At 36.8% G+C, this 27,632-nt stretch overlaps 3 protein-coding genes across 5 annotated transcripts in view; 1 reads left to right on the top strand and 2 right to left on the bottom strand.

Moving 5' to 3' along the window:
* The window catches only part of LOC105203022, a 163,926-nt gene that overhangs the window by 119,841 nt on the left and 16,453 nt on the right, over positions 1–27,632 (bottom strand). The window contains exon 2 of the mRNA XM_039458590.1: positions 27,480–27,538. Coding sequence (XP_039314524.1) covers positions 27,480–27,538 — 59 coding nt within the window. The remainder of the gene's footprint in view (positions 1–27,479; positions 27,539–27,632) is intronic.
* Positions 520–19,440, top strand: LOC105202965. Of its 2 annotated transcripts, none has more exons than XM_011171667.3 (3): positions 520–790; positions 9,570–9,630; positions 16,923–19,440. In XM_011171667.3, exons 2-3 carry the CDS (start codon positions 9,596–9,598, stop codon positions 17,233–17,235), a joined length of 348 nt encoding a protein of 115 aa, XP_011169969.1. In that variant the 5' UTR covers positions 520–790; positions 9,570–9,595; the 3' UTR covers positions 17,236–19,440. The 2 variants fall into 2 exon arrangements, with proteins under 2 accessions (XP_011169969.1, XP_011169965.1); XM_011171663.3 differs by having other exon boundaries at positions 527–797.
* On the bottom strand, positions 21,079–24,059 carry LOC105202914 (transmembrane protein 192). Of its 2 annotated transcripts, none has more exons than XM_011171606.3 (4): positions 23,417–24,059; positions 22,371–22,524; positions 21,845–22,241; positions 21,079–21,520 (listed from the first exon to the last, which is right to left on the bottom strand). In XM_011171606.3, exons 2-4 carry the CDS (start codon positions 22,479–22,481, stop codon positions 21,276–21,278), a joined length of 753 nt encoding a protein of 250 aa, XP_011169908.1. In that variant the 5' UTR covers positions 22,482–22,524; positions 23,417–24,059; the 3' UTR covers positions 21,079–21,275. The 2 variants fall into 2 exon arrangements, with proteins under 2 accessions (XP_011169908.1, XP_011169913.1); XM_011171611.3 differs by having other exon boundaries at positions 23,525–24,059.

Genomic DNA, 27,632 nt, shown 5'->3' with positions numbered 1-27,632 from the left:
TCGCCTCCCGCGTTTGTTGCAACGATGCACTTCGCTCTTCTGCATTATCTCCGATCGACAGATAGTTATTACGATGAAGAACGGTTTCATCGGCGATGATTAGCTGCAACAGATAACGGCTTCTTCGGCAAGTATTGATTCGCTGTTATATTCCGCTAAAACACCGAGATTTACGTCACGAGGGCACGTATTACGGAATTCTGTTCGGAATATGGGCTCCAATATGAAATTATTTCATTTACTCTAGAAAACGTAACAGAAATCTAGGGATACAAGGGAATAATTTGGATCGAAATCGATTCCGAAAAGCTCGATAATACGTACCCAGAAAACTCGAGTTTGTCCAGAGGTTCGGATAGGCTCGATGCGTTAATGAAAATTAATGAATCAGCTGAAGATCGCCGACGTTTCGTTTTGCGTGCAGGCGAGCAAACAAACCCGATAAAATACGGCGGCTGCAACCCCTTCCATCCGCGGCGGCCGCGCCGCGAGGCTGCCTGCAGTCGACGTCGAAGCGGAGGCGCGCGAGCGTCGGTGCCCGCGCCGATCAGTCCGCGCGGGACGCTCGACGAGCGAGGATCGTGTTCTCCGCTTGCCTTGCTCTCGAAGTCACTCAGGTGCGTCCGTCTCTCGGTGTGGGAGGAAGAGAAAGAGCGCTAGTTTCCGCACGCAGTTTCGCAGGACCGACGGCGTCGATAGACGAGGAGAGAAGAAAAAAAAAACTGCGGCGATCATAGAGAAGCGTTACTCGCGAGACAACCGGGACCCCGGGAGTATTGGAGCACAGATGGTGAGAGGTGAGAGACAGAGAGACGATGGAGAGAACACGCGTGTACAATATATTACGTATTTATGTCCCTTCGAACGAAATACGAGTGCACTTTTGCGTGCAATCGATCGGCCTCCGGAGAAACTCCCTTAGTTACCCCTTACCCACCCTTAATAGAGCCAGCCCGACGTGACTATGACGATGGCCGGGTCGGTCGTGGGAGAGATCGTTTCTCTCGTGCACGGGACGATGCGCGGGTTAACGTCCCGTTAATCTTGGGATCGGGATTTAATTCGTCACGTTTATCGAATTCGTGCGAAATTAGCTGCTTAGTCGTCTGTTCGAACGTGGGGAAATGTGATTGAAGAGATGCGACACGGTGGTCTGGATAATTTTGTAATTTCGAACGATGTCGAAATTAACACCTGTTAAATCTTTTACCCTGAAGGCTAATTCAATGAATCAGATTTCATTTCGCGCGAGAGACACGGGATCGTCGCGCGAGGAAATTAGATCGACACGGTAATAATTATCGTAACAAAATATGGTACACGGCATTAATGTATTTAATAAATCAATTTCAGGGGAAATGAATTATTATGCGATTAGTTTCCTTTGCATCTTGAGTATTTCGTTTTCGTAATGAAACGGCCAAGCTCAATTCATTATCTTCATTAACTGTGAACATAATTAGCGAGATCAATTAAAAAATGATTCCTAAGTAATATATAGATTGCATGTATAACGTATACACAAATTAAATAATAAAAGAAATAGAGAACAAGAATATCTGCGGACTGCTATGAAAGAAAATTATTTTTATATGCGCCGCGGCAGCTTTTTTTTAACGTCTGAAAGTTTTATATCTGCAAAAGTATTATATTGCGAAAGTACCGATATCTCATAGCCCGTTGCGGCCAAAAAGGGTTGAAATGTACCGTAACGAAAGGAGAACCTAATCGTCGCTATCCGATTAACGATGAGAAATGGTGCTCCCGAGAGTGTATTTCGGTCGTATCTCAAATGAAATTTAAAGCCCGGCTACACGACGATCGATCCCATTCAAATTTAAGTTTTACCTTAAATTTGATCACCCGCAGACTAGCTTATTAGTTTCGTTTGACGTAAGGCGGCCGGTGGAGCCGGGACAAAATTTGCTCAACTGCTTCATTGAGCGTGATGAATAATTGATTTCGAGCTTAAGTCGGAACGGATGAATCGGAAATTTTCCCTTCGCGACCGGTATATTCAATGTCTCCCGGAATATCCGATCGGTCAAAATGCGACGTAGGAGATAAAAATATTTTATTACAGGAAAATCCGCCGCCTTCTTCAGTTATGCCGAATAATGAATGTTTAAATCACGAACGATTTTCCCCTGGAAAATATATTTTTATAAATTCGTAAATTATTAACAGACAAATCGGTAATATAGCACACGTGTCGCGCATTATTTAATACGTCATTTTCTTTCTGCATTCAAGATTTTCCGAATTCTTTTATAATGCATTTATAATGCACGTTTAATATTTTAATTTATTGTAAATAATATTATCCTTTAATTTAAAAATAAAGTGAATAGAAATCACGTATGTGTGATTAATATTAAATTTAAGACAGCGCAGAAACAGTAACGACGTATCCGGTACGAAAAAATGTCTGACCATAACCGGTCTGTCTCTACTTGAATTACATATCTGTGTTCAGCCTCTTTCTTTCTACTTGTTATGTTATGCACAAGCGCAGTGTGCATAGATACACGATAAATATATATCTGGCAATAAATATATTCTCTTATTGTGTAAGTATCTAAAAAAAGCTCGAGGTCTGCTGATGAACATATCTCTCTTTCTTTGCCTTATCAATTAACTTCCCCCAAGTGATAAATTATTTTCTCTCTTTTCACACCGAGACTTTATCTCTCTTTCTCCTTAAAGAGCTAGGGTTTGTCCAAGGGTAATAATAAATTAATCTCGCCGTCCCTCTCATTTATTCTACTTTCCTCTTTTTTATAGTCTATTCTCTTCCTAGATGCAACACCTGTTCACCCATAAACGCAAATTACGCTTTCCGCGTGCCAGAGTGTCGAGAGTGTCAGTCACGAAATGAGCCTGTCGGTCTTCCCGCGAGATCCGGCGTGAACGACGTTAAATTTACATTGGCGTCGCGAGGTCGAGAAATCGGCCGGCTGTCGCGCTGTACCGGGACCGAAGCGTGCTTAAATTTAAGTTTCGCTCGAAAATTTCAACTGATATGACCGCGCCGAATTGAATCTGTGCGCCACGCGGCTGCACAGCGCAACGTATATTTAAACCCCATTAAACAATTTTGGACAGATACGTTGCAACTGGACCTAAGAGGTGCCGATAATCGCGTGGTAACATGATCGAGTGCAATTCCGTTCGTTGTTTTATTCCCACTTTTCTTCATTGTCCATATCATTTGCAATTGGAATATATGTGCCACACAAACAAAAATAATAACAGAGATTAAGAAATATGTCATTAAATTTATAAAAAATAAATTTAAAATTTTATCGATTCATTATTTGTGTTATTGAGAAATCTTTTTACAAAATGTTATATTATTTCATTGTGATGCGTAATTTTTGTTATTAAATTAACTAGAAAAAAGATTGAAATAATCAATTCTTGCTTTAAAAAAAAAAAATTGCGTCATGATTGTTTAAGTGTTAATTTTCATCTTTCCATTTGATTCTCGTGTTTAGTTCTATTAAACTTTGATCTTAAGCTCACAGTTAAATTTGAAGAAAATCATCTTATGCCACTTCAGTCAATCGATTTTGCCTGTATGTCTAGAAAGCGCTTTGCTTCCATTTATTGTACTCCTTTTATTTTTCCCATACAAAAAACCCACGTTTTTACGTATGCACTGTTATCGATTAATTGAAATCAATACGTTAAAAGATAAAATGATTAACTCAATTAACTGAAATAATCCAATAATATTTGACAATTATTTGACAATTAATCGTATGGAGAGATTAATGATTATCTCGAATAAATTAATATTTTTTAGATTAAATTTATCATCATATTCTAGGACACGATATATTTGAACTAAGTACATGCAGCAATAAAATATAATTAGATTAGCGTATTTCTCACAATTGAAGGATGTAGATTTTCTTGCACTCTCAACGTGTGCCAATTCTGTCGTTATGTGATAATGTAAATTTATTGTGCAAGATTCTTAGTGTATATTGGCAATCGCAATTGAAACAATAGCGGAACGTTCATTCAAGTCAAAAGAGTCGTTATTGAACGACTCTTTCTATCAAAGTTTCTCATGATTACTACCAACTTATTTGCTTATTGTCTCTTTGAGTCGTATTAAGTCAAATGCGATAAAAAAAATTATTAGTAATACTATTTTTTTACATCAACTATTCTATTTTTGTAACCTTTTCAGAGCTACACATAATGATATAAATTATACATTTTACAACAAAAGAATAATTTGCCGCTTTGCGTTTCGTTTTCATTAACAAAATAATATTTTGCTAAAAAAGATTTTTTGCAAATTAAATTAATAAAATATTTAAAATTAATTAAAAAATATAATGAATCTTTAATATTATATTTAATATTTTGATGGTAAGAATAATTTTATATATCCCAAAATGTTTTTACAAGAATACATATATTGTATGTAGATAAATTATTTTTATATATATTAAAATATATTTATAAGATCTTCTAAAATATTCCTATTGTGTGTTAAAATATTTCTACTTTTATTCAATTTTTTTCTACATTCAGAGGACAAGAAGGTATTAAATTGATTGATGGAAATTTATATACGCGCAGTTTAAAGCAGTTTAAATTTGAAATTGATTATTTGCAAATTATTATTGATTATTTGAACATATTTATATGTATTGCGTAAATAATATATAATATTTTAAACCTAGAAATAATAACAAAAATGGACAAAGAGAAATTTCGAGATAAACAGAATATTGTCATATTTGTTATTCGATTGGAAGTTCCCGTGTTATTGAAATGTTGCAATAAAAGATCGTAGCACGTAACGTTTAATTAAGCATTGCATTAATGAAGCAACGTCTACGAAGCAAGCGATAGTCTACGATGTCAAGGTTTCGAGATTGAGTCAGATATACCTAATTAAAGATATACCAGATAAACACATTGGGGGTCTGGCACGACGCATACGATGTATGAATTCTATTGTAACTAAATGCTCTTAGGAAATAATGATTTACATTCTAATATCTGATTTTTAAAATATCAGAGATCTTTGTGAAATATCGTACTTATTTTAATATTTATATAATTATTTAAAAAAGCATATAATATATATATATATATTTTTTAAATATCTACACATATGTACGTCTATATATTTATAATTTTTTCACAAATCTCCGTTATTTCAAAGAATAGCAAAAGATAATTTACACTTTCATTGACACAATGCGTAGCAAATGACGATTTTGGTTAGTCTATTAAAGTCTTTTTTTACTCCTATGCTTTCAAAGGATTATAACTTCTGATTTATTTCATTGAAAAAAAAATCACACGTTGTTAAACAAAAATGGATTTTGGAGAGAAAGAATAGTATTATATGAAACCAATTAAAATTTTGGAAATAATTTGCTTTCTCTGTAATATTTTTATGAATTTGATGAATATGCAGCTAAAATCATCACTTTTTACTCCATTCATCTCAAAAGTTTGACGCAATGGGCAATTTTTGCAGCCAAATTCGTATTCAGCGGATAAAATTATGGAGGAAATCATTTATAATTCTTAAACAACAAAACTTTGCACATATGTGAAATTAATCTCCCAAGACACAAACAACAAATTTCAAGCAAAAAATAAAAAAAGATATTATTTTATAGTGTTCCGATTCCTAGTTGTTTGTTAATCGACCACTAGCCTCTGTTGTTACTTCTTAATAACAATCACGAATGATTCATTGCAAAAATACACACTTAATACATGTACTGCACTAACAAAATCTTGCGACAGTTGCGTAACGTTCGTCTCATTTGATTGCGTTACGATCACGCGAGAAAGATATGTTTCGCTTGATATTCGTCTTGCAACGTATTTGGAAAGACGAAAGATCCTAATCTCATGTTTCTCAGTCCCTCTCCCTCTATTGCCTCGGTATCGCAAACTTTAAAAAGAGCAAGTCGCGCGGTATATCGGCTTTAACAAATAACCGCAGCACGTTTATGAATCGTGTGAGTCAATTAATCATGTATGTTGATAATTGTAACGAGGAATAATCGCATTTCAAGAAATAATAACACGACGATATACGGAGCGGCTCGTAGTCTGCTCGCTCGGTTCTTGACGCACGAATAATAGCAAGTTGACCGTTATGTACGTACATAACGTTACCACCGCGCCGCCGTCCCGGGATATTATTGATACTAGTATCACAACAAAGTATGGAAAAAAAGCGAGCGTCGAACGCCGCGTACCAACGGATTTATCGCCGCTCCGAAATATATAACGTATTGTGAAATTAACGTACACTGAATATTTCGTACCTCGCGCATTGAATTAATCTCAACGAATGAACTATTATCGCACCGGATATATCCAACGTTTATTTGAAGAATAAAATTATTGTGCGAATAAATTCAACGTTTGTTTGAAAAATAAAATTTTATCCCATTGCGAATTTTGCGATTCTAATTAATCTCTAGAACACACCGCGCGCGGCCAGCCTTTGCAGCGTAACGTAAACATACGTTATATTTTTTTATTCATTATCGAATTTTCCTTTATTAAAATTTATGTTTAATTTATTCAACGCTATATGTGACGCTTATGTGGCCTTGCATTTCCAATCTACAATTCATAACGTTAATTCGCGTTTCTGATTCCCACGTAAACTCGACATTGTAACAAAAGCACGGGTGTCGTGTAAGGATTATTCATGACAATCCGCGAGAATCCGATATATCTGTATGACACGTAATGCAGAAATCGATACTAATTATAGTATTTGTATGCACATTATATGTCTCGTGTAATGCTGTACGTAGAACGTACTAGATGTCTCATATGTCATATGTGATAAGCTTCACCGATGTATATATTTGCCGATAAATTTTGTATACACGTCTTCTCAAAATAAAAATTTAAATATAAATTTTTTACGCATAAATCTGAAATTTTATATAAAATCCAAAATAAAATCTTTCACAACTGATAGGAGTACAAGACAACATTTTACTTAAGCAGAATTTTAATTTCCAATTCAATTATCGAGAGATATACGTACGAATAAAAGGTAAAAAGTTAAATAATTTTAGATCCTCGTGCAGATTTTTTTCGTTAACTCAGCGAAAAATGTGCTGAGAAAAAGCGCAACGCGATTTATGGAAGAGCCTATACAACGGTGACCTTTAACATTGCACTGCGATGCTGTGCCATCATGTAATCCGACAACCGCGCTTCTGCTGTATCAATTAATGCATACGATTGCCTCTCCGGGCGATTGAAAAGGTCAAAACTCTCCCTTTCTCTTTGCTTCCCCGAACTTCTATTGCTCGATATCAGCAATTCTCGATTTGTATTTGTAACTTTTAAAGTAGTAAAGTATAAATGTGACTGAAATTTTTTAATTACATCTTAGAATACGAATAATGAAAGTTTCTTAGAAAAATAATGTTTGAAATAAATTAAAAGTTTGTAGTCTTTTTTACAATTTTTATAAAAGATTACGAAGTGTATATCTATAACGGAGAAATGATGCTCTAAAAACGAAGCTCAAAGGAAAATATTATATTTGTAAAACAAAAATATTCCGATATACTGCAGTTATGCATTAACGTAATTACGCCCTTTATAGGTAAATTATTTCTAACTGAAGATCAATACACCAGTGTATTTCCCTCAAATTTCTAATCTGCGCCTCGTTAGAGTTGACAAACTGATCTAATGGGGGAATACTCGAGAGATGGAAGGAGTGATCAGAGACGGGAACAGCTTCCTCTCGAGAAACTCCTGTCATAAATGGCTCGATATTACGCGCGACGGTCAATCGATCTTCATTAAATAGAAAGAGGGGCTTGCAATTTGCATAGAAAAATTGAGCGCGTGCGGGCGCGTCCCATAAAAGATGAAAGAAGACGACGGTATGTCAGTGTCAGTCGGATGCACGCTACCGGGCGAAGAAAATCGATCTATCACGATCGAGACGTCACTCCCGACATTCGAGCGGAACGATCAACAATTTATGGATCGGTCGCTCGCTAGACACGAAGATTGTTCCTTTTTTTTTCTGAAATCTCAAAAGTTCGACGTTTACGCGATTGTAAAATATCAACGCGGCACAGCCGGCGTTGTTCATTCGCCGTGCCAAATTTAAGACAGTGCCTACCTGTCTAATGGCACGCTCGATATCGACCTACCGCGAAACCGGCGGACTAATTTTAGACTCTCTGTTACATCAAGTTTTATAGAACTTTATTATAAAGTAAAAAGGTTCGTCAAGAGTAATCGCAGCGTCGTATATTTAGGTGACACAAGTTTCTTTATGCAAACTGAGGAATTTCAGAGCTTATATCCAAGCCGTCTTAAATTTCTTCATTTTTAGAAACTGCGAGATTTTGTGCCACTGAGCTGCTGAAAAGAAGCTCGGAGAGCGGTTACACGATATCTTTTTCTAAGCACAAATTAAAAATTAGCTGGTAAACAAAATCAGCACTTCAATTTTTATGCAGCTCTTGTCCAAAAGCGTGCAGTTTACTCGGCAATTCTCGATGATGTAATTATTAACGTGCGATTACACAAGAGGCCGTAATCTCCTCGGCGAGGAGGGGGGGAGGGGGGCTTTGGAATAAAGCCTCGTTGTCATTTCGATCGGGTCGTTTTTCATCAGACGGACAAGCGTCTCGTTCAGAATTTAGAGCCTTCGGACGAAACGTATCACGGACACACGCTCGTTCTATCCCCTGGATAAATGGGGTACACCTCGCGCACGATAGCCTTTCTCAGAGACGCGTGACGTCGCTGATGGGGTATAGCGCGGTATTATACCAATCCCAGAGGAGGAGAACGGCTTCATTGTCCGAGCCCGAATTGCGACAACGTTGTCTACGACGAGCGAATTACAGAGCGAGTTTCGCGCGTCGTTAAGCCTTAAGTACTGACACGTCATCCGCGGCTGGAAATATGTAACGTTACCTCTGGGTTAACAGATGCGCGCATTGTCATAATTGGAGCACGGAGATAAATTTTGCAGTTACGTTTAAACGTCGAGCATTAACGAACGCTTCCCGGTAGAACGTTGGACAATTTTCGAGAAATATTACAAAGTTATTTACCAAATAATTAAATATCGTTTATTTCATTGAGACTAATTTTTGCTCGCAACTTTTGCTCGTCTCTCACTTTATATTTTCTTGTAAAGAAAAAAATTGCTCTCTTCTCGTTACGTCTTTTTTTTTGCGCTTTTACGATTAATTGTAAATTTTCGATTTTGTCACAATTGAAAGAAAGTCAATATCGTTGCGGATTCGCGAATTATTCGAGAATAATCGATCGCGTTGTTTTCTTTACCGAAAAGCAGTTTCGTTTCGCATGAGAAAACTCGTGGAAGATGAAGAGCGTCGTCCCCGTTCACGTTAAAGCGATTTGTACGAGCGTAAGAGGAGTCGCCTTGTTTAAGGAAAGAAATGAGAACGGATGTAACGACGGAGCCGCGACGGGGACTCGATATGCGGAAAAATTTGCGAGATCTTTTCTCGAGAATGATTATATGAAAACTAATGCCTTTTCATTCATTGCAGGATCGTTACCTGATATCGCAGTGACGATGGCATCGGGCAGGGAAATCCACGGTGCTTTCAGGTGAGCTGAACTTTATGAAATTCAAAATTATATCATAAATCTCAGTAGCTCAAAAGCATATAATTTTATCGTGATTTTACTTACAATTTTTTACACAAACCTGCACAGTTTTTTGTTTTTTTAATAAAATGCTATCGTTTGTTTGCGAAAAGCGATTATTTTGTTCATCTGTGTTAAATCTGTATACTCCGTTTTAATTCCGAATATAGTGAAATAATAATTTTAATCGCTTCAGCTTTTATTCCGTGTTTACGCGTCGGTGATTTAACTGGTTTTTTTCGCATTTTTACTTTTCTCGCTTTATACAGAGTCTCGGCCGACTGCGCTCGAAAAAAGAGCACGAGCACTCACGCGTATGTAGGGGAGAGGTGAGTAAGATGACGAATTGTAAATTTCCAAGTTAATAACAAATAACGAACTTAATTTATTAGAGACTTTAGATGGTAACAAATAATCTCTATATCACAATTTTAATAATTTTATTTTTGCAGATTACATCAATATTTTTCGTTTTATTTACGTTTTTCTTTAATTACGTTGTCACTACGATAGCAAAATAGTATAAGATTATTATATTATAATAAATCTTTTTTATTCATAAGAGTAAATTTTTAACTTTGACTTTTCTTTTAACTTTGACTATTTTTCACTTTGCTCGATATTAAAAGTCATCTTATCCGCATATGGGGGTATAAGATGACGAAATTAATACGTCTTAAAATAATTTAAATTTAAAAAAATTAAAAAATTCTAGTTTCTATAACAACTTCTAATTTTTACTGATGGTAAACAAGGTTTTAGTAAATAAAAAAAAAACAGAAGGTTATTTTTACATTATCACAGAAATTAGGAAAAATCGACAAACCTTAAGATCGTCATCTTACAGTCCTCTCTCCTACACACATACATATACGTTGGAGATTTCGCTGCAGGGAGCCGGTTATTTCAAGGATTTTCGTGGGTGTATGTTTTCCGCGCGACCTTTAGAAATTCATTATTACGCGAGATGTGAGGAATTAGTTTTAGCCGTCTGTTATATTAATCTATACCTCTCACGAATACGGTATAACTTCTTAATGAGAGCTTCTTGAGCTTTTTCGATGAAGATCGAATTTTCTTTAGTCAAACTACGAGACTTACTTTTTTATGCATTTAAATACATGATACTTGAAAAATTACTTGCTTTTGTCGTATTCTACAAGGATTTTCTAAAAAAGAAAACATCAAAAAATTCTCAACCTAAGAAACATTACCCCTAAATTACACTAGTGGGGCACAAATGTACCCCGCGTAACTTCACGTGGCAAAATTATAATCTCAAATTATAATTTCCTCTTAAATTATTTTTCTAAAATTAAAAAAAAACAAAGAGAGAAAAATACAACTTTTATAATGAAACAAACTCGAATTCTCTCTTTCCGTTTTTCCACAAAAAATTTACTTCATTGTAACACTTCTAACCAGTTTAGTTCAGGCTTAATTACTTTGAATTAAAATCATATTGAAAAGATATTTAATATCAAATTAATATTCGTCAACAAATTATCAAGCTACAAAAAAAACTTTAATTTTATGACAATTTGATTCACAAATTGTAATATATTTTGTTTTTTTGTTTCAAATGTAAATCCTGAAAAAAAAGTCTCTAATTGTTTGGAGAATTTCTATAGATTCAGTTGTAAATAAAATCGAGACTTTTTGCCGATTACCTCTGCCCTTGTAGAATATTTATTTTGTATTGAAATTAAATAAATTTACTAATTAAACGGAGAAACGTTCCTGCAACGATAAATTACACCCTCACGTTTTTCGTGACATTTGCAAATTCTCGGCGTGGGCGTCGGCGAATAGTATGGTAGAGCATATTGACGGTACATCGATATCGCGAGTTACCGCTACACAAATAGAAATACCTTAAATTTTACAAGACATCATTACTTTTATATTTAGCCGGTAAATTTAATATTTCACAAGGCAGATGCCGTAGACGTCGATACCTATGACATCGGTATTACTTCGGAATATCGACATTGTAAAATTAATTAAGGGGGAGGAGCGTTTCCGCAAAGTAATAAGTTAACGAAAATCAATGCAATTTGTTTTACGCATCTTGACAAGAAGAGCCCGGTCGATTAATTTCAGATTCATCAATTTTTCAATTTAAAATAATTCCATATAAATATATATATATATATATATATATATTCTTGTATATAAGGAAGCTTTAGTATCCCGACAGACAACACTCGAGATCTCGTAAACATCATCATGAACAAATAACACAATTTCAGTTCCGCGACGCGTTTCGCGCTCATCAACCTATTTTCGTCGCGCAATTACCGCCAAATATAATTGTTCGATTCTCTTGTCTATGTCTGCGACTCGGATATGATATTTCCACAAATAAAATTCGGCATTAGAACTCGCCGTGGGATTCGTGATCGGAATAGCGGGCACGGATTTAGAGTACAAGTATCGATCGCGTCTTCTCGCGGAGCGACACGATAAGAGCCGGCGGCTCGAGAGTCGCGCTGTTTCGAGCCATTTCGCGATAGCGCACGGCCGACTGGCACTGAATGGAGGAAAAAAATTGGCAGCCAGCGAGCACCGGCGGAGAACCGTGCTTATTCTTAGTGACGTTACTTTATTTTTATTGCGCTTATAGCCCGGCATCGATCGTTTTTGCGCATACCGCGAGTTAACGTTGTTCGATCTGATAGCCGCTCATAAGTAATGCAACGAGAAAGTAGTATTGCCGCGTCATAGGCAGACGCTGTGAATGAAGAAACGCGACGGAAGTATCGGGCCTATCTTTAGTCGCGGCAAAGTTGCGTGGTTTCTACGTGTGCTACGTGAACCCTTTGAAACCTATTGAAGAGTAATTCTAATGTTCTCTATATCGCGAGTATTATAAAAGAAGTAGAAATGACTATGATTCGGAAAGTGAACGTTTATTTGCATTTTAATGCTGTAAAAGGTTATAGACTCGGTAAAATGTCACTCGTTAAAAAAAAAAATGATGCGTCATTGATGCTAAAAATATAATTAATATGTACTTTCACAAATCAGTTTCAAATTAATTTATAGAATCGTTACGTTCTAATTAATTTTTAAAAACAGCGAGATTGTATTTTTTCCATCGGATGGATGAGAGACTCGTTGTATAAAGGAGTAATTGTACCTACGATCTTAATAACCATAATCACGGGGACGGGAATGAAATTATCACTGTGACCTGTAAATTAAAGTAGGGTCCACGGAGTTTAATCTTCTAAATATTTAACGCAAAACCACCGGCACGTGTAATCGCGTCGGCATGTATGTACTTTCGCTCGTAAGCGAAATACATATCTCCCCCAGTGCCCGTGGGACGCGGAAATATTTTCGGCGTACGTAATGGCGCTTTTAACTCCCTCGTGAATTCGGCAATCGATATACTCCGGTGGCTCTCTCGCGAAGTTCGACCGAGCCGGAGATTGGAAAGTTCCGCACTAAATTTCGCCTGAAATGCGGTCGGTTTCGTTTCCCCATTGGACAGCACCGCGCCGTCGTCCATTCATGCTTGGACGGGCCTCGCTAAGCCGCCGAGTCCTTGACGTCACACTTAAGATTGCCGTTAGGAGATTACGGCCGCCGAGAGAGAAGTTCTAAGGACACCCGGAGACACGTGACACGCATATCGTCGTCCCACGCTTTATCAGACAGTTAAACAATGCGAGCCTATTATCGAATCCGTCGCAAAAAAAATTAATTGGATCGCAATCCCGTGATCGTCGCGTTTACTCGAGCGCAATCAAGCGCCATTCACGCACATCTCCCTCCTTCCCATCCGACGTAATCTCTCGAATAATATCCGAGCCGTTCTCGTCTCGGCAGAGGAATGCGAGACGAAATCTTTAATCCTTAAACGCAATCGTTCGCGCGTTTAACGTTAAACACGATTATTCTCAATTGTCAATCTCGATTTATCAGACGAGCCGAATTTAAGATGAAAAAGTTTCTCTAACAAAAATTTCGTAGCTGCAAAAATTGAAGGAAAAGTATACCTAGGACACGCTGCTGTCTCGTGTTCAATCAGGGTTCGAGGGAAGCTTTAAAATTCACATTTTTATGATTAAACAATGCCTATCTGGTACGATTTCTCCGTAAAAATCAATACTTTTCCACGGCAACACGCGGCTGTGCCGGCACACCAGTGACGTAACGCCTGACGCAAGCGACAATCGTTGCGGCCGCGATGCCGCAGAGCCTCCCTAGGCGAACGTCGATAGTACACCGGACGTCATGAATGCATTTGCCTTCCTTAGATCGGCATTTTCAGAACGAGTACGTCATGCCTGACGCAGCGAAACATGAACAATAATTCAGCCAGGTATCGTCATTGCTCTCCCGTACAAAAATCAGAATTATTCTCTTATACATACCAATCGTTATTTATCAAAGAGTACATCGGAAATGCAATAACGTCACGCTATACATTAATGCAAATTATTTAAAGTGCAATTATCATAGGAATTGTTTCTATATTATAGAGTTTGGAGAATGAAATTAAACAGCATTAAAATCGCGAAATGACCAATTTCGTCGCACAGCGAGCTGCAGAAAAATGTCAAAAGTTAAATGGCTTTTTTTTTAATTGTCAAAGAAAAACCGTTCCGTTCCATCAGTCGGAGTTAACGTTGCAACAGGAAATACAATACGCTTTCACGGATGCAGTTTTTTTTTTTACGTGCACTATAGTGAGCCCACACAAGGATAGTCGCGCTACAGTCGGATTGCGAAATTCGCGAAATCTCGCGCCGCCGCCGCGGCCATCGCCGATTAATCTCCGCTTCGATCGTCGCCCTCTGCCCTTTCGACGTTCCTTCGACCCCGTTCCGCCGGCGCGGCAACGTGCCATGAAAATGGTTTGTGATTACCGCGGCGGCAGGCATTCGCGCTGACGAGGCGAATATATATTCTATCTTCCATAGCGTTATCCTTAACCCGCGCAAAATTGATTTCGCCACTTGTCCCGGGTGAATAGCCGTCGTTGTGAGGAAAGTAGGTAACCACCGGAACGCAAAGATCGCAATGTTCGCATTTCTTTTCTTATGATCCCTTCCCTACGGACAACGCAAATTTGTATCCCGTTGAACAAACATCCTCGGGTAAAGGTAAATTGGTTTCAACACTCTCAACAGATACTGTAATATTTCCTTAGTCTCACATTCTGTTGAGTCTGCGCTGAGAGAAGAATTACTAAATTTTAATAAATACTTATTCGAACAGTACTAATAAAATATTTACTAAATGTAAAGATAAATTTATTTGGTACAAGAATCATTAATTTAATTTAAGTATAATTTTTCTTTCTCGTATATTATTCAAGCAAACATTAAAAAATGTGTTCCGTCAGTGTAATATCGTCGTATTAAATTTAAATTTTAATAAATTATCGCGATAATTTAATGTTTCAAGTTTTCAATATCGAAAATGTCAGTACAAGTTCGCTCTGACAAGTGGAACTTTAATTAGCGCTCGAAGTAGAATAATATTCTGGCTCCCGTTCATGTATCATTTCTATTTCGGCAATCGCAGATTGCGCGGATTAAACTTTTCAACTCTATTTCGAGCGAAAGGTGTTCCCCTAAAATTTCCCAACATATTTTATTTCGTTCCCCAGAATTAAACACCTCGCTTCTCTCAAAATCATTTATTCAATCCCAATTGAATATCTTCGCCTCATTGATAATCCTGTCGCCAATAAGCATCGGCGAAATGAGCAAAGTTTCAAAGTATAATCAAACCGCAAGGGCTCAGTCACGCATCTCGATGCGGGGTCGAAGTTCCATAGGCGCCAGAATTTATTTCTATTTGTGCTTCACGACGTGCGTTGCGATAGCGCATTCGTCTTTTTCCGCCGGTGATATCAGCGGGTCCGACGAAAGAAGCTCGTAAATCCCGAACGTAAACAACACCCTAAAACGCGAGACGTGTTGGAGAGGGATAATTCTAGATTCGATTGTACCGCCTCTCTATATATATATATGTGTGTAACGTCGAAGCGATGAGGTGTGTACGTGTGGGTGCAACAAGATACCGGGACCTGTAAACGAGACTCAGGACACACACTCGGCACTCGGATCGATACTCGCGGCAGTTTTCACGAGTACGAGCCTCGCGAAGGACGCGACGAGAAGCGGAAGAAATCATCCCCGTCGCGCGCTAATCTCCTCCCCCCTCCCCCCGAAAATTTTCCGTACTCACCGAAAATTCCCGAATGACATAAAGATTTTGAGGAAATACGCACGAGTAATTTCTTCGATTTATGTTCACGCACGAATAGCTCTTCCCTCAGCTCGAAATCGTTCCGATTCGATGAAGCGGGCTTTGCGAAACGTGAATTGGAAATCTCGTTGTCGGAGATCAGCGTATCGTGTAAAATAATTCTCAGAAATCATATTGCGTTTTTTTTTTCGAGGAGATATAACGAATCGGTTTCCGATTACCGCACGGTAATGATACTGCGCCCGATAATGATCAGTATTATTATCATCGAGTGCACGTGTACCGTCACAAGTACGTATACAGCCCGCGAATCGGATTTTCCTTCGACGTCGATAGCAGATACGAGAGCAGATACAGATTTACGTACGCATTTCAGCTGTAATGCCGCCCGCGCGCGCGCGGCGCAACAACCCTCGAGGTACGTCAGCCCCCGCAAAAAGGAATAGATAAATAAATATGAAAATAAATAAATTAATTAAACGCAGAACGAACAACGCGTCGTTCTATAATAAGTTGAAAACGCGGAGTGGCAGAAGATCGTATAGTAGATTCGAGGCATGAATAGACATAATTGGCGGTGATTGTTCTAGACACTATGACGCAGACGACAAATCGCAATGTCACCGACGTGAAAAAAAACACACGCGTGATTCAATTACTGTCATTTTGTTTTTCTACAAATAATCGGCGTCTTCTTGATTCGTTAGACACGGCTATTCTTTTTACATATCGAGAGGAAAAAAAAGAGTTACTAAATTTTAATAAATATTTGCTCGAATAGTGCAACGAAATATTTACCAAATGTAAATATTTATTTAGTACAAGAACCATTAATTAAATTTTACTATAAGTTTTTTTATTGAGTAAATATTTACGTACCGTAAGTAAATATTTCAGTGCAACTATTCAAACGAACGTTTATTAAAATTTACTAATGTTTTTCTCTCTCTGAGCGTATAATTTATTTCTTTGTTCTGCTCCGTTAAACTCGTCGCTACATTACACTGCATTCATGTCTGCAGCCTCATCGTGGACGATGTGGACTCGCACTCGATCCTCAGCGACGGCTCCGACCTGGACGGGCTGTCGCGCGAGAGCAGCTCGCAAAATTCGGCGTCGCAGACGCCGCTGGACAGCCCCGGCGGGCCGCGGGAGAGGATCAAGCAGATCCAGGTGGAGGCCGAGACCAGACGGGGCGAATTCGCCAGGCTGCTGGAGGAGCACGCGCAGGTGGTGCGCAAGCTGAAGATGATGGAGGCGGAGGAGCAGCTGTCGGCGACGACGACGACGACGGCGACCGGGAACGCGGCAGTGATCGGCGGCGCGCACGCGTGATTTTACGATTTCATCAGCGATGCCGGGACGAGGGTGACACCGAGGGTCGGGACCACCGCGTCGACGACCACCACCACCACCACCACCACCACCGCCTCACCGCGTTTCCCCCTCGTTCACCTGGACCGCGAAAACCCATCCGGACCGGCGGCCGTCGTCGCTCGTCGCGATTCGCAGACGAGACGCGGATGATGCGAGCAGCGCTGGACGTTCGGATTATTAACCCTCGAATGCGCCGCGGACGAATCTCCGAAATATCCAGATGTACACGGGGTGTACACGCTTGTGGGGAAGTAATGGATGCATCCGAGAGTTAATTTTAGGGGAAGGGAGACATGGACTCGAGAAGACTTCTCTTGCTATCTTTCTTTTCGTATTACGTAGCTTTGTTTCGCTCTCGTTCTCTCTCTGATTTCCCGCTCCAGATTAATTGGATTCCGCCGCTTTAATTGAAATAAAGACTGAAATCAAATTGGAGTAAACCTGAATGATATAAGAGGAATTCTCGAGAGTTTAAAAATCATATTGTTTCATGGCAATTGAATAAAGCGATTATTGATCTTGCTTGTTTTTGTGGAAATTCAAATAAATTAACAGTTTAATGTATCAAGCTTGTTTCACGAAGATTTTATATAAATGATATAAACGCGTATTTAATTGCGATATATTATATATTAAAAAATACGTAACTTCTCGCAATTTTACTTGTGATTGAATAAAGTATCTGTACCACTTGAAAAATTTCGAGATGCGCCGTCGGGCGCATAATTCCATCAACCTAACACGTGTAAATTCGAAGCAAAGCTTTCTGTAACATCGTCCGATTTCGCGAGATCGAATTAAAGCGAGCCCGATTGGATCGTCACCCGCGAAGGGTATGTACCGCAATCAGCCTCCCGCAACAGGGATCGTCCTTATTTAACCCTTATTTGCAACAAAGTCTGAATAAAAAAAAAATCTACTAGACACGACAATAATAAGGAACACTTTTATGGGGAACGTGCGCGAAAGCCGCGGTTGCGTATTGTTCACAACGCGTGGAACAGGGAACTCCCGCCCGTTCGAACTAGCTCAGCAGCAACGGCTGGCCTAAGCGTAGTACAAATTTTGCAGTGAAGTCTTAATAAAAGAAAAAAAAATTGAAAAAAGAGGTGTGAGTGGGCCGAGAGAAAGAAAGGGAGGGGGGAAAGAGCGTTTCTCTGATGCAATGACGGGACACGACACGGCGGCGTGAGGCAAACGCGTCGTCGTTTCGCGGAGGAAACGCAGGTGCCGGAGTGGACATGGTGTCATACACGAACACACGTAGCCTACTCTCGAGACACAACGGGGTGTACAAGCTTCTACGTTTTATAGTGTTGTAGAGTTGAGTGTTCCATATAAGTGTAAGCTAGTTTTGTAATAACGTAACATACGTGTACGCGGTAAAGGCGAATCTGCCGGGTCTGACGGAGGACGCGACTCTTTTGTAAATAGGTTCCTTTCCATTACACACGTATAACGAGGCCCGGCCGTTACCGATCGATTGTCATCAATTAATTCCGATTAACGACTTTCTGTGTCTCTTTCTGTGTTGCATTTCCAGCCATGATTGTACGTGGGTAGAGTTACGAAGCTATCGTTTCAACGTAAAAATCACTCTATTTCTTAAATGAGTTAATTTCAAGTCGCAGTGAGTAAAAAGTTTGTAAAAAAAATATGATCAATATCGATTTCAAATTTGTAAAAAAGATTGAAAAATGTGATGCACGAATTAAACGTCAGCACAATAGCATCCATTTTCATTTGATGATTAAGCTTAACAATAAATTAAAACTGTAAGAAGAAAGAGACACAAAAAAATGTTTGCGCGTGATTAACTAATGAAGATTATCGGTACGATCGGGTTTGGATTTTCACGAAGCGAGGAATCGCTAGAACTGAAGGAAAAGACGCGTCGGAAGTGATACTATTTAATTTCGCCATTGCACTCTCAACATTAGAGAGTTTGTATAAAATATGGACTGGCAAGTCTCGACGACACTCTGCTAATTTTCTACACGTGCTGCGTCAGACCCGCATCCAGATGACACATAGGTATTATTAGGCATTTATAGACTTATATATACATACTTAAAGAGAGACACATAAGTAGACCTGTGTTAAATAATATAGCCCTAGTGTAAAGATGTCTGTTATTGCACATTGTGCCAGCCTACGCCAGTCGGCAATCAGGACATTTTTTTCTTCGTTTAATTCGCAAGACGTCATAAGATAAATCATCAATTCGGTCTGAATTGTCAATCGCTCTCTTGTGTACTTATTAAAATAACGCTCACACACATTGTGTTTTACAATGATGATATGAGTAAAAAAACGAGTAAATTTCCATAAAATTTTAAATTTAAATTTATATTTATATTTAAATTTAATTTCCGAGATATATTTAAATGATAAAAAAACACGCTATACTCCTTTTTATAGGAATTAGATTAATATGTGAATAATTTGGTAATTTTAGATTTTTGAAAACACACGTGACAGAGAACTTCAGAAAAGATATCCCAATCGCCGTACCATCGACTGACGCATTGTGTAAATTAAAAAGACAGTGTCCTAGAATACGTAAAGAATAGACAGGAATGAATTTTAGCTGCTCAGAAATGTAAGATGCTTTAAAGGAAATTTCGCGACTGAAAGTGATACTTGTGAGGCAATAATTTCTCCAACATACTCGGGAAGACTGCGGAGTAGCGCGTGAAACGAATGCGAAACGAAAAATCTGCATTATTTTTGCTGCTGCGAGATTCCTACGGACATTACTATTACGTTAAGAAAACTACCGATACGTATAAACTTATATTGTCACCATATTTAGTAGTTTTTACTTATACTATTATTCGTACGACTGCATGTTATAGAGGCGGCTGTATATGATACATACATTTATCAAGTTTGTAATGAAACGTTGAGAAATGAAATGCGATTTCGCGCGAGTGAATATTGCGAGCAAGAAAAACGTGGTTCGGTACAGCGATATCTTATCGGTTCTGCTTTCTACCATTGCAATGGAAACCCGGCTGCTTTTTAAGACTCAAGAAAACGCAATGTAATGTTATATCACGCCGAGTTAATGTTAACGTAATCGAGATTTATATGTAAATTTTTGATGTAATATCGTAAAACGTGTGAGATACGACGACACGCTGTTGAGTTTTATTAAGAAAAATCGCTGCTTGAATAATTATTTATATAGCCTCATGTATGCGAAATAATAATGTATGTAAAATGATGGTTGCTACTGGAAAAAATATACATATATTTTATTGAGTTGACAATGAACGTATAGTTGCATGTTTTTTTCCGCAGTAATACCCTCCGATCTTTTTCTCAAGCATGCAAAATTTCTTCGTTGATACATTAGCAAATATTTTAAAAAATATCGACTATAACGTACTATTTAATATAACGCATCCTAAATATTTAAAGTATCATTTAACTCAAATCTCTTATTTGCAATAATCTCTATAGATATAATGAATCGAAAAAGTGTACATGTAAAGATAAAAGTAACATATCTTATGCAAAAGATATGCCTTAAAGACGATGCGCTGAAAAAAAATTTATGTTCAAGTAAATATATTTATATTAACATCATTCACTTAATTTAAAAAAATATTTTTTCTAAGTTTAAAAATAAATTATTTTACACTAATTAATGTTGATTTAAATTAAGAAAATGATGTTAAAATAAATATATTTACTTAAACATAAAATCTTTTTTTTTTTTCAGTGTGTAAAACTAATGACTAACCAAACAGTTGTAAAATACGCAAATTATAAGAAGTTTTTTCTAACAAACTTATGCGGTAACAGTATGATTTTTTCAAACATATGATACATTTATTATACATCTATGCATTGAATTTAATTTCAAGACATCGTATATATCACAATAACAATTTAAAATCTTGGTCTCCGACGTAACATCACAATTATAAATAATAACAAACGTCTTTCGTCATTTCGTAAGAGAGATATATAATCACTATTTTTTTGTTTTATGTCTCTATTGTTCTGCGCTGAGACGCCAATAGCATTATTCTATGACTTAGCTGTACGTTGTGATCTTTCAGATATCTTATCAAGTCTGCCTGCTTTTCCAGCAGTTCCTCCAAATTCCTCCCCCTCTGTTGATACCCAATTTCCCCCATTCCAGAATAGGAATCTTGTGTAAAGGGCGACAGCCATTCGTCGCGAGTGACATCGGACGGTGGACGTAATCGATTGAATCTCATAACTCTCTCTATATGAGAAACAAATATTGACAATCGCAATAAAAGATAATCAATCGAGACTTTTAGTATGTTAATTATTGCTTATGCTCAAAATACATTAATCCTCAAAAATGAAACAAATTTTCTTTCTCTGAGAAAAAGTTTGATGATAAAAAATTATTTTTAATACTATAATATTTATATTTTGTTTATATAAAACTTTTATTGTCTTAAATATTTATGAATATATTTTATTCAAGAACCAAACAAAACTCTTTTTCACTAAAGCTCTTCTTTCTCTAACAATTTAATTAATACTTTCTAAATACATTCCCTCTTTGCAGGATACTTACTGATATAATTAATGTAAGCTGGCACGATTATCACGAGTTCCAAAATAGTTAGGAAAAAAATATAGTTCAGTGGTGTGAACCACTCTGACTTTCTGCAATACTGCTCGTAGTCGACTTTATGCGTGTGATGTAGAATCACAGCTAGCAATAAGAAGCACGTGTTCCACAACGACGCGATGAAAAGGGGCGTCCTTATAAGTTGATATGTCGACTGATAAAAATCTAGGTACCCATTAATACGCAAGTTATGGTGTTTCGCCTTGACAATGTGGTCTATCGCCATGACTGTTAGCCAATAGGCACAGTGGAGGTACAAGTATATAAAATATGTGTCGCATTTGTTCTGTTCTTCTGGCCAAATGGACACAAACACAATTCCACAGATTCCCAAAGAGACCTACGATACAAAAGTTACTCCAATATATCCAGCCTGACCCTTAATTATTCTAAAAGGCTAAAGACAAAGCACACAAGCAACTTTTAATTATTTTAAAAGCCTAAAGACACGGCACATAGATATACCTACTCCAAGCAAAAGTGGAATCGACACGATTGACACAGTGTTTAACTGCTGAAAATTGTCTTCTTCCTGAGAGCTCAAAATCGGCTGAAAGTACTCCCCCGACACGTCCTCCATCTTAACAGGTCGATCAGAGGACACTCATAAAGTATCATTTATCCTAAACAAATTGTCATAAAAGTTTAAACCAGGTGCACCTTCTTAAGTATAAATCAAATGATAAAACGCAAACAAAAAATTACACACAACATCCACTATCTGCTAACATTTCCAAACAGTCAACATCTTTATAAATGAAAAATCTTTGGAATCGTGCATCAATAAAATAAAAGTTGAAAGAACAAATTATGTAAGTCAGAAATTAAATTATAATAAAAGCAATTCATCCTCACGACAATTTCACAAGTTTTACAAACCAGAAACAAGAAACGGGATTCATAAAGATATATGTTAAGGATAGAGGAAATATTACAAAAAGCAATACTTCCACCTAAGTCGATTCTTTAGATCCTTCTTATCAATATATCTTTTTGCGCATTTGTTTGTCATTAATATGTTCTAAGGTGAGTCAGCGTGAAAACTCAAGAAAAAGTGACGACAGCTAAGAATATAATCTGCGTAATCTATCATTGCTGCGTATGTATATATATAGAAAAATAACAGGACGTTCTCGACTAAAACAACACTTGCTCATTGGCAATCGCAATTAATACAAATATTAATTATATTCTTTCCACGACCACGGCAAATCGACGCTGGTCGAATTTGACGTCGACGTGACAGCCGACGTGCCGCGCAAAATACGATCGCGACGTTCTCCGATGTTCGCACAAATGGAGAAACAGGTCGCACTACACGCACAGCAACGTCAACGGCAGTCATGTACATGCATGCTTCGTAATAAATATTTTAATACTCGTAACGAGAGAGACATGAGTAAAGTAATGATCAAGGTTCATGATTAAAAAACCCGGGAATAAATCATCCACACAGAAACACACACGTGAACAACATATAAACAATGAAGAAATTAGGAGATTTATGTAACACACCTTAACGAACACCTTACATCGTTCGTTAGTACAAATCTGCAGAATCAGTCATATGATCCTAGGACGAGGTTAGGTTCGAGTTAAGACTAGGATTTCTAGGGTACTCACGGAAAAGCGATTGGAAAGTAGCGTCTCTAGGTTAGGGTTAGGTTATGTTTACATCCGCGGCGTCGGGCTGGCGGCGAATGATAGCTGAAAGCTCGCGTATCTTATCGATTGTAACGCGCAGCACATTCTGAAATCACTTCGAGAACGAAGCCGTACCACACAAGATCCTGTCAAACACGCGAGAAAGCCACGGTGACGTTTCTCTCGTCTTATACCGTCACGGTCACGTCTGACCTCGTCTGCTCGAATTGCGCAGACCACTAAACCAGCACGCGTATTTCGTGACTGCTCGAGCAGTGGCTCTCAGCCTGAGACTCTCCGAGATGTCGGAGCAATGTCAGAGCGTAATGAATAAAGCGATGAGAGTAAGATTTCTCGGAGCAATAATCTCGAAACATCAATAATTTTTGATGCTGTAGAAAATGCTATCAGTATTTTTCATGTAAATAAAAATGCGATGATTTTTTCTTCAGTTTCGAAAGTTTCATTGAAATATTTTTGTTAAATTTGAACACAAGAGCTTTTGTTACTTTTTCAACTTTTTTACTTTTCAATATATAAAGCAATAAAATTTGAATAAAACTGATAAAATTAATTTATACTCTTTTTTCTTTCTCTTAGAAGTTTGAATGGCATTCTTAGTAAAAGTTTTTCTCTGATTATTATGTAGAACACTTTTCGGAAATATTGAGACAGTTTACATCTTTTCCCTTAGAATTTTTCATACATATAAACTCTGAAATATTCTAAGATTCGTATAAAAAATTTAAGAAATTTTTTAAATATAAAATTAAAAAAGAAATTTTGAAACATTTTGGAAAATTATATAAAATATTCTAAGAAAAGATGCAGACTTTCTCAATATTCTGAAATGTGTTTCAATAAAAATTCTGAGAAAATTTTTCACCAGAAATGTTTAAAATGACAATATAAGATAAAATCCTACAATACAGATTGCTATAGAGAAGAAACGAATAAAAAATGTAATCAAAATTTATAATAACATTGTTATGAACGAATATTAATTAAAAGTACATTACACTGCGAAAAAATCGAACTTGCAAAAAAATTTGTAAAGTTTGTAAGCATTTGTAAACATTTGTAAAGTTTTATTCGATATTTATTAGTATTTTTAAAAAATTTTATTGTAATGACGAAATATATATTTCTGTGAAATATATCTCATTTCAGTAAAATATAACTCACTTTTCTCAACAATTGATTTATTTGCTAAGAAAAGCATTTTATTTCGTTGTATTTAAATAAAGATTTCAGTTAAATAAATTTATGTCTTACAAATAAATTTTCAAGTATCTTTTTATCAGTGCAGCATTCAATAATTAACCAATATTGATAGCGCGTTGGCAGGTCTATGAATTGTCAATATTGGCAGTTCGTTGGCAGCTGCCTATACATATATAAATTGCCAATATTGATAACTCATTAGCATTTAATTTAATGAATGGACAATATTGGAAATGTATTGGCATTTCTATCAATACCCACATTAGTAATACATTGGCATTTCTTTGAATATAATTAATATTAATATAGCACATTGGCAGCTTTGTGTATAACCAATGAATTACAAATATTGGCAGCACATTGATAGCTGCGTGAATAGCCAATAATGGCAATCCACATAAATTGCCAATATCAGCAATGCATTGGTTATTCAATAACTAATACTGGCAGCAAAAAACTATAATGATCTGTTACTTTTTTTCTTTTTCTAAATATGTAAAAAAAATCATTAAAAAAAAATGTTCTAAACTGGATAATAATTCGACTATAGCAGACAGATAGTGGAAACAACAGTTTTATAGTTCATTCACCGTGAATACCGCATTTCTGTATACGCGTACCCATTAATCAGATCGGCGTTGCGAAAATATACAAAGGAAGCAACGAATGATGTTTCACGCGGTCGCGGCATAAATTTCGAATGCAGGCTTCCATTTCTATAATCCGATATGTTGTAAAAAGATATCGATAAAATTGCGGAATGTTTGTTGATATTAATCTGCGGAATGTTTGTTTCGAATTAATGTGTTTTATTATGCATTCCGTTACTTGCCAAGTGGCGAGAAAAATCAGCTTCATTCAAAAAATAGCAGCAAACAAAACGAATTCTAGACGAAACATATGTCAAGAATGCTACTAAAAGTTTTACACCGCAAAAGCAATATTTATTACTGCACCTAAACCTTATATATATAAAAAAAAAACATAAATTACTATGATATAAAAAAATAATCAATTTTTATAATATTGTTACTTTTTATATTTATATCATATTTTTACATTTTCTTCAGTAAAAAAAAGCCATTAACTATTAATTCTATTTGCATATTTTTCAAAAAAAAACCAAAAGAATTCTAAAATAGAGTTTAACACTTTCGAAAGAAGAAAGTGTAATGTTAGCTGAACATTCGAGCATGTTTCAAAGATATAATTTCAAGTTGCAGAAGAGACGAGTGGTGTCTCACGATCGATGTAGCCAAGAGAACAAATAACGATCCAAGCGGAAAAGACCCACAACCTACGTACATACAATCACATATTTTTAGGCCGGCGCAAATCTATCGAAATTCTCAGTTATTCCGTCACGAAACGTAAAAAATGCCAAAACGACCGATCTACTTGCAACCATCGGACAATCTTCATTGGAGAACTCGGCGCGATCTCGAATTTCTGTGTAATTACTGGGACCGATTGCTCACGTCGAATCAAAGCTACAATGTACGTCTTCCGGAATTGCTGCGCGCAAATCACTTAATGAGACACTTATCCTCCCTGTCTCTCCCGTCGAATCAAGGATTGCGAGTCAACGTGAGTTTTACCATTCTCGACGATGGCAATCGCTTGGTACCGGAGGAAACGTATCAGCGGTAACTCATACTCTTTCCTTTTTTCCCAAAGATTTGTTTCAGAGTAAAGATTGTTTTTAAAGATTATTAGGATTATTTTAAGATTTTTTTTTTTCAGATTACTATTTTTGTTTAAAGATTATTTTTTCACACGAAAGATTTCTTTAAAAAAAAAACGGAATAAAGACAATGTTTTTTATAATACAATAATGGTATCTTAAAGAGATTCATTCACGTATTTCCCTTTTCAATTTTCACAGTTTAATAACGTAAATTTTTAATGACGCAGAGATAGCTCGTCGCCTTATTATACCGAAACTTGTAACAAATTTTATCGATCGCCGTGTAATACAGTCAAATACAACAATTTACTTAGGAACTACATAAGACAGATGAATGAAAATTACGCAGCGATCGAGAGGGAATTGATGAGAGCCAGAATGTTGAGACCCCTTGTCGAACGCAACAGATTTGCGAGAGGCCAGAATGCGTTTTACAATCAGGTTTGATCATTATACGATAGAGATAAAAATTTCTTTTATATAGTGAAATCTAGATTATATCGATTTACTTATTGCAATTCTTTGCAGCGCGCGGCAACGTATAATTGGAATCAATATTCTACCGAAAATCGAGCGTATTCCGCGAGGGTTTCTTCGGGGTTACAAGAGAGACATGTCGATCCGCGGGTAAGAAACAATCGTCAAACTTGCGCATTATTCGGACACGAATACTGCAGTGCTGACAGAAAAAATGGTTGTTCGATAAATCAGCAATTAACGAGACAAAAAGAACATTCGCCCGAGGTAACAACATAAAGCATCTTTGATAATATTAATTTTTGCAATAATAATAGTTGTTTGTGTAATACGTATATTTTAATAATACGTATATTTTTTATAATGATAATTGTTTGTGTAAAGCTATGTTTCAAATTTTTAGTATTACGATAAATATATCATAATTCTTATTGTATCCGTGAGATTTCTAACGAAAAATATTATGATTTGTCACATACTATATTAATTATTTACTTAATTGCAAAACGTTGCAATTAACGATTTTTTAGGGGTTTAACAACTCACCGAGAACTGCCAAGAGACACTCCCCACGAATTTCCGCCTTCTACGCGACAGTCAAGAAACTGAAACAAAACAACAACGTGCGTTAATTAAATTCGTGTAATTAGATATCTTGAGAAATAAGAGGAAGTGCTATTTCTTGGTCAAAATAGATCT

This window comes from Solenopsis invicta, chromosome 16 (assembly GCF_016802725.1).
Source record: "Solenopsis invicta isolate M01_SB chromosome 16, UNIL_Sinv_3.0, whole genome shotgun sequence".
In the NCBI taxonomy this organism is placed as follows: domain Eukaryota; kingdom Metazoa; phylum Arthropoda; class Insecta; order Hymenoptera; family Formicidae; genus Solenopsis; species Solenopsis invicta.
This window is presented reverse-complemented; position numbering and strand designations above follow the sequence as displayed.